The 8,826-nt window shown below is 37.0% G+C and overlaps 1 protein-coding gene across 1 annotated transcript in view; it reads right to left on the reverse strand.

The window, feature by feature from the left end:
• The window catches only part of tpcn2 (two pore segment channel 2), a 43,319-nt gene extending 38,292 nt beyond the window's left edge, over positions 1-5,027 (reverse strand). Inside the window, exons 1-3 of the mRNA XM_079801928.1 lie at positions 4,586-5,027; positions 2,530-2,588; positions 2,363-2,439 (exon numbers count right to left, since the gene is read on the reverse strand). Of these exons, the coding sequence (XP_079658054.1) occupies positions 2,363-2,439; positions 2,530-2,588; positions 4,586-4,730 (281 nt within the window). The 5' untranslated portion in view covers positions 4,731-5,027. The remainder of the gene's footprint in view (positions 1-2,362; positions 2,440-2,529; positions 2,589-4,585) is intronic.
• Positions 5,028-8,826: the final 3,799 nt, after the last annotated feature.

Consider the following 8,826-nt stretch of genomic DNA (forward strand, 5'->3'; position numbering starts at 1 on the left):
GGATCATGTGACACTGAAGACTGGTGTAATGATGCTGAAAATACAGCTTTGATCACAGAAATAAATAAAACTTTCAAATATATTAAAATAGAAAAGAGTTCTTTTGAATTGTAATATTTCACAATTATTATTGGTGAACTTAAGAGACGAAGAAAAAAAATATTACTTTCGAACAGTTGTGCATATTGAAGGATCAGCCCTTTTTTAAGTAGCCAATAGTCTTCAGTTTTGGGGGTAATGCATTTAAAGTAACTTGAGTTAAGTAATCAGATTACTATTAATATCTGAGTTTCTTTTTCAAATAAGTAACACAAGTTACTTTGTTTTCCCATTTATTTAACGCTACTGTACAGGCATGAAGTTGCATTTCCTTTAGCCTGAGGCTTATTCATTTCACTTTTGGTGTGAAAGGGGGGGGGGGGGGGGGTATTCCAGAAAGCAGCTTATGTGACATACCTGGGTATGTTTAAGAGTAAGTAAGTAAGTGGATAACCTCAACTTTCGGTTCCAAAAATGGAGGTAACTTGGAGGTTATGCAAGTAGCCATAGCAACTCCCTCTCTAAACATTGAGATATGTTCCAGGGTTAGTTTGCTTAAAAGGTATTCAGATGCGTCTTATATAATTAATATAGTTATATTAATATAGGTAAATTTGTTATATAGTTACAGTTATATAATATACCATATTTTATATTAATTCAAAAGCGCTATTGTAACAAGGGAATGTTTAAATGTGAATCCAATTCAAATATATTTATTTTATTGTCATTTCACCCATGGATTTGCATGTAACTAATTTGCATCAAACAAACAATATAATCCTTATTCTCAGTGAATAAAGTTTACTTATTAAACGAAAAGATTGCATGACTGCACAACCACTAAATAGGTGGCGATGTGCACTAAGTAGGTTATGTAAATCGCCATTAAACAAAAGAAGAAGGAAGTAGAATGGCGCGCTTTTTCTTAGTGTCTGTTTCTATGGTGAATCATCGATTCGTCACTCGGTTGAGAACGCCTTGTGTGTTATACATACTCAGGGTTGTCTGAACTTACTCCCGGACTCGTTTTTGGAACCAGCATACCTCGAGTAAGCAAGTTTTGTGTTAATCAACCGAGAGTTCAGGGTATATGTGACGCTAAGTTAACCTTGCTTTCTGGAATATCCCCCAGGTGAGAAAAAGTAACGCAAAAGTAACTTAGTTACTTGTTTAAGGGAGTAGCACAATATTGTGACACTAGTTTAACCCTTGTGCATCAAAGTTACACATAGGTCCATAGAGGACAAAAATGTCCATGTCAAAAAACTGTCATAGAAAATGTAATATTGGGAGCACAAACTTTGCTCATTTTAAAGAAGACCCTTGGCAGATTATTGTTGAAGTCAAAAAAGTTTAAAAAGTGAAACAAACTAAAAAAAAAAAGTTATAGAGGTTTAAGTTCATGAAAATTATTTATGAATAATATTTTATATAAAAAAAAAAATTCTGAAACATGTTGAACTCTAAAACTGCTAGAAAATCAAAGCCATAAATCTAAAAAAATGAGCTTTCAGTCACAGTTTGTTTGGGCGCAGTGCCAAAGTTTCCCCATTACATCCCAGCAAAACTCCACTGATACACACAGTGTTTGGATTATTTGTAATTATAGGCCAAACCTAAAAAAAATGGCACCGTCTGGTAAAATAATTGTAAAAATTAAAATTTTGAAGCCTTGCTAACAGAGCCTAATAACAAAGATTGCATCATTTTATAGTTAAATGGCAATGGGATTAAAAATGGCTAAATAAAAATGTAAACATTTTTAATGGGTTTCAATGAGGATATTTTTGTCCAAAAGGCGCTGAGGGGGAAGGATTTTGTGTACCTATGCAAAATAGATTTTTTTAAAGGAAATGTTAAAATTCCAATACAAATACACACCAGTGGCAAATTGTATGCAGTTAGCATTAACACAGGCAAAGTTATAAAAAAAAAAAAAAAAAAACATAACTGAAAAAGCCAAAAATGTCCATAAGGATGCACAAGGGTTAAAAACTAACTTTCCCCCACACTGAGAGTTTTAAGTTTATGCAACACAAGGTGGTAATCTTCTGGTATAGTAGTTATTGCTAGCCACATGAAATTGGGGAGAGGGACATTCTCTTTCTAAACGGCTTTAAATTTGACAACATGCCCATGGATGCAAATATCATAGTCATTATTTTTGTTTTTCCAGAGGGAAGAAAATTAAGATTTTTTAACTGTATATTATCTGACACAAGCTAATTTGGTCAACTTTTAGGATTACCACAGTCTGTCTACATGTATGTTAGCAAAAGATTATCCTAAAAAAAATAATAATTTGCTTGCTTATGCTTACCACTGACATATCCTGGAGTAATACCATCTATATAACTGTAAGGACCCGGCATCAACCCTGTGATTGATGGACCGATACTATGGGAAAGAGCACACAGGGAAATTAGACAAACAATCAATATATAAATGGATCATGTGGAAAAAATAAAAGCAAAAACATTTTTTAACCTGAATTGCATCTTCAATAAATACAACAGCCTGCTGGATATAGATGTCTGAATCTGGATCTGTGTCATAGGAGAAACACATGGATAAACAAATGCTTGACTTTCCAAAACAATTTTTTTTTTATTTTGCAAAAGGGTCCCTAAAAGGTTGTTTTGCATTAGAGATCATGTAATATTAAATAAAGTAAAAAGCTCTGTAATCTAAACAAATCTCCAGTGAAAGATATTATTGCTCCAAAAACACCATTCCATCATTCCACTCTCGTGTAACACAGCCGCCATCTTAAAACTGTGATTTAAAGGTGCAATAAGCAATTTCTGAGAAACGCTGCTGATATTTGAAATCACTCTAAACAAGCTCCGCCCCCGACTGCACAAGCATGCAATGCAAGAGTAGGTGTTTCTTTATCATAGCTGAAGAGAAGCAAAACAATGCCTTGCAAAAACAAACACAGCGAAGATGACAATATACACTGATTATACACCGATCAGGCATAACATTATGTCCCAATATTTTGTTGGTCCGCCTTTGCTGCCAAAACAGCCCTGACCCGTCGAGGCATGGACTCCACTAGACCCCTGAAGGTGTGCTGTGGTATCTGGCACCAAGATGTTAGCAGCAGATCCTTTAAGTCCTGTAAGCTGCGAGGTGGGCCCTCCATGGATCTGACTTGTTTGTTCAGCACATCCCACAGATGCTCGATTGGATTGAGATCCGGGGAATTTGGAGGACAAGTCAACACCTCAAACCATTCCTGAACCATTTTTGCTTTGTGGCGGCGCATTATCTGCTGAAAGAGCCACAGCCACCAGGGAATACCGTGTCCATGAAAGGGTATACATGGTCTGCAACAATGCTTAGGTAGGTGGTACGTGTCAAAGTAACATCCACATGGATGGCAGGATTTCCCAGCAGAACATTGCCCAAAGCATCACTACCTCCGCCGGCTTGCCTTCTTCCCATAGTGCACCTGGTGCCATGTGTTCCCCAGGTAAGTGGCACACACACACGTGATTCATCAGAGCAGGCCACCTTCTTCCATTGCTCCGTGATCCAGTTCTGATGCTCACGTTCCCACTATTGGTGCTTTTGGCGATTGGACAGGGGTCAGCATGGACACCCTGACTGGTCAGCGGCTATGCCGCCCCATACGCAACAAACTGTGTATTCTGACACCTTTCTATCAGAACCAGCATTAACTTCTTAAGCAATTTGAGCTCCAGTAGCTCGTCTGTTTGATCGAACCACACGGGCCAGCCTTCGCTCCCCACGTGCATCAATGAGCCTCGGCCGCCCATGACCCTGCGGCCGGTTCTCCACTGGTCCTTCCTTGGAGCGCTTTTGAGACTGACCACTACTGGAGATGCTCTGACCCAGTCGTCTAGCCATCACAATCTGGCCCTTGTCAAACTCGCTCCAATCATTACGTTTGCCCATTTTTCTAACTCATCAACTGTGAGGGCAACATGTTGGCTTGCTGCCTAATATCATATATCCCCTTCACTAACAAGTGTTATTCACTTCACCTTCATGGTCATAATGTTATGCCTGATCGGTGTATATATTCTGAATGCAAGACAATGATGTGCGTAGCTCAGATTTCAGGTCCTGAAAGCACCGGTGTCACAGGATATCCAGGAGTCTTGCCAAACCTGAGCTTCTCAACAGGATATGAGCCAGCAAATCCAAACCATCCTTGAGTGATAATGCTATTGTGCCCACTGAAAGTTTAATTTGACTTTGTACTGGATGTATATAAAATCACAGACTAAATCATAACCAGTCAGATTAACAGCCTGATATAAAGTGTGAGTTTATAAAAAATGTGTCCAGGGTACTGAAACTGCTGTAGCCCTGTGTGTTTAATCTCTGTAATTTGATACATAAGAGAGCAATAACAACATTTGAAGTCAAAGTGACCTGAAAGAGCAATTCAGCCAATAAGGAGACAATGGTGTGTTTGTCTGACAGCAAAAACAGAAAGTCGAGGTAAGTGAATAGGAAAGAAGCTTTAACAATCGTATAGAAATGTTTTAAACACTTCTCAGAAACATACCCAGCTCCTCCGAGTCGTCAGTCACTAAATAGGACAGCCGTCTTGAGCTTGATGAATCTTCATGTTGATGTTGATCACTATCCTGAGACCCATAATCACCTGAGCTCCGGTTAATGCTGCCGGTAAGTAGCGGCTCTTCTTCCATCTTCAAGTCTCCAAATAAATCCCAAAGAGGGTGTAAAAGGTTTCAGTAGTGACGGACAAGACTAAGCGAGTCTTCTGCCCATGTTAAATAAGGCGAGAGTCTCAGTAAACATTGTTGAGATGCACTTGGTTTCATTCCAGCTTGAAGTCGGTGTAAAAACATGTCAGGGAGGACAACCGTGCTCGAAGTGTTTTTGGGAGCTGTCAACTCCTCCCATATCCTCTAACGTTACTCTCTCACATAAAACCTGCTCAGAGCACTACCAGTACCATTAGGTGAGTTTCACTTCAGTGAATCGGTTCGAACGAGTCTTTTCAAATGAATCATTAAAAAAACAATCATCACAAAAAGTACGTGTTAGTTCAATTTTTATGTTTTGTTGATGATTTAGAGTGAATGTTTGTTTCATTTGAGAAGTCTCGTTCGAACCAATTCTTTATAACATACGCATTTGAGAACACCATAAGCATCAGCGTTTGGCGAAATCTATATAAAACATGGAGATAAACATCGACATTTAACTAACACGTACGTCTATCGCTATGTTTTGTATAGTTTTCGCCAAACTGATGATTGTGGTGTTCTTAAATGCAAGTGTTCAAAAGAATCGGTTCGAACGAGTCTTCTCAAATTAATTAGTTCAAACGTTCACTAAATCAACACCAAAATTAAGCTACTCGTTAGTTAAATGTTATGTTTATCGTGGTTTTATATATATTTCGCCAAAAATGCTATAGTATACAGTATACTATAGTAAAATTGCTCTAGTAAATACTATAGGCTATAGTGTTTTTGTAACCATACTAAAGATATACAGTAACTTGCAATATATTGTAGTGTTTACTACACTTTGTTAATTTATACTACAGCATACTGTAGTATTAACAATAGTCAATTGTTAAACTATAGTAAATACCGAGGTAAATTCACTAGTATCTATAGCATGATTCAAAAACAGAACTATTGTAATTTACCAGAGTAATTTTGCTATAATATACTAAAGTATTTATTTTATGTGGGCTGATGCTTGTGGTGTTCTTAAATGCAAGCGTTCAAGGAATCGGTTCGAACGAGTCTTCTCAAATGAATTAGTTCAAACGTTCACTAAATCATTGGCAAAATTAAGCTACTTGTTAGTTAAATGTTATGTTTATCGCTGTTTTATATATATTTAGCCAAAATATATATAGTATACTATAATAAAATTGCTCTAGTAAATACTATAGTGTTTTTGAACCATAAAGATACTATAGTAAATTGCAATATAGCCTATTGTATTGTACTACACTTTGTTAATTTATACTACAGCATAGTATTAACTATAGTCAATTGTTAAACTATAGTGAATACTGAGGTATACTACAATTCACTAGTATATTTACTATAGAATGATTAAAAAACATAACTATTTTACTATAATATACTAAAGTATTTTTTTCATGTGGGCTGATGCTCACGGTGCTCTTAAAGGGATAGTTCACCCAAAAATGAAAATTCTGTCATCATTGAATCACCCTCAAGTTGTTCCAAACCTGTATGAGTTTCTTTGTTCTGCTGAACACAAAAGAAGATATTTACCCCCGGTTTCACAGACAATGCTTAAGCTAGTCCTAGACTAAAATGCATGTTTGAGCTGTTTTAACTGAAAGAATCTTGCACTGACAAATCGTAAAATACGTCAGTGGCATTGTTTTGTCTCAAGATGCACACCAGTAATGTTTTTTTCTTGGGCATGTTTATAAAAGTTACTTAAATGTCCTAATTGAACTAAGGCCTAATCCTGGCTTAGTCTAAGCCCTGTCTGTGAAACCGGGCCATAGAATAATGTTTTTATAACAACGCAGATAGAGCAACCATTGACTACCATAGTATTTTTCCCTATATATGGTAGTCAATGGTTGCTCTATGTGCTTGGTTACAAACATTCTTCAAAATATCTTCTTTTGTGTTCAGCAGAACAAAGAAACTCATACAGGCTTGGAACAACTTTGGTGATTAAATGATGACAGAATTTTCATTTTTGGGTGAACTATCCCTTTAAATGCAAGTGTTCAAAAGAATCGGTTCTAACGAGTCTTCTCAAATGAATCCGTTCAAACATTCACTCTGTTCAATCATAACCCAATAGAAAGCTCTTCGAAAGAGAGGTCTTTACTCTGTTGGGTTTTAGTTGGACTGCGTCAGTTAAAGAAATGTTTTATATTTTAATAAATGCTTTTCTTTGCTCGTCTTTAGTCTCGGTGGATGGGGAAATATAAGCGTAGCTTGTAATAAGTTTTCCTTAGCCTACAGTTCATTTGCGTCATAACATGAGCTGCAAAAGGATTGAGAAAGCGTGGGAATTTACCGGCGACCTAACCATTTTAATGCAGGTTCTAAGAACAGAATCGACCAAAAATAAACTTTCTTTCTTCACATTATAGCAATACAAAACGCGTGTGTGTGTGTGTGTGTGTGTGTGTGTGTGTGTGTGTGTGTGTGTGTGTGTGTGTGTGTGTGTGTGTGTGTGTGTGTGTGTGTGTGTGTGTGAATGTTATCTGCTCTAACGAGCGTGTGTCCGAAGTTCAGACCGTTTAACACATACAAGAGGAAGTAATTCTTCTCAAACCCCAAACTCATCCACATCCGGCTCGTGCTTTCTGCCTTAGCAGCAAATCTCTTCCAGACACCTACATTTGCATATTGGATAACATATTAAATTATTACAAAAGAATGTTTTCTTGGGAATATTGTTTTAATTGGTAATCAAAATGACCTTTTTGTCCTCAACGTCTTTTTTAATATCTAAACAAAATGTCACATTAAGTGACGTAATTTTCAGTGGGCAAACCAGTGGGTTTGCAATAACAAAGACATAGCAGCATTAGCAAATAATAATTAGCTGTATTTGTTGGTTTGTCTCACTTTAAAACATTCCATCCTGTTTTTCCAGACGTCAACATATAGGCAATTTATTTAGTTTGTTTGTTCAACATTTACAAAATTACCTTCTGGTTGAAAAGCTCACCCAAAATTGTAAATTCTGTCATTTACTCATCCTCATGTTGTTCCAAACTGGTATGACTGTTTTTTCTTCTGTGGAACATTGAAGATATTTTGAGAAATGTCTGTTTTGTCATACTCATACAATGGAAGTCAATGGTAAGCAAAACGGTGGTTACCAACATTCTTCAAAATAAAAATGAACGTCATACAAGTTTGACCCATGCTTGGAATTTGTGCTCTCCATTTAACCCATCCAAGTGCACACACAGTAGTGAACACACACACCGTGAACACACACCCAGAGCAGTGGGTAGCAATATTATTGCGGCGCCCGGGGAGAAGTTGGGGGTTCGGTGCTTTGCTCAAGGGTCTCACCTCAGTCGTGGTATTGAGGGTGGAGGAGAGCGCTGGTTATTCACTATACTGTGGTATATCCACAAGCATGAGGTACTGAAAAACAGAAATGACCCAGTAATTACCTGATTGGGCCAAACAAGATAAAAAAAAAGACACATATTTTGACATCTTCAGTGGTGTAGTCAGTAGAGCATAAGCCTTGGGGAGCTAGTTTTTAACGCGATCGATCCGGGTTCGAATCCGCCTTTTGACGAGCTCGCTGTTCTCCTTTTTCACCTCCCCTTTCACATCAGAAAGGCTTTTACTTTCAATAAAAAGAAAGAAAATGTTCTAAAAGTGAAAATAAATTGCCTAATGAAATGTAATAAATATAATCATTTACACTATGTTATTATTGCATCCTGTTACTGTACAACAATACTGAGGTGTATATAGTATGTATCTCTCAAAATTAAGTAGAAATTACATGTAATTCCTATTTAAACATATTGTAAAGAACTACTTTTACATGGTGTAATAGAATATATCACTATTTTCACTTGGTATGCTGTTTCACTTAGTAAACAGCATCTACAGCGATTTGCACTTAGTGTAAATATCATCTGTCACTAAGAAAATATGTTATTTTCACTTAGTGGTGTATGAATGGGTGAATGTGAGTAAAGCGCTTTGGATGGCCATGGGTCTGTTGAAAGCGCTTTATAAATGCAGACCATTTACCATCTGCTGCTTTACTGTTATTGCATTGGCACGC

The sequence above is a fragment of the Gobio gobio genome (genome assembly GCF_949357685.1).
Source record: "Gobio gobio genome assembly, chromosome: 2".
Lineage (NCBI taxonomy): Eukaryota > Metazoa > Chordata > Actinopteri > Cypriniformes > Gobionidae > Gobio > Gobio gobio.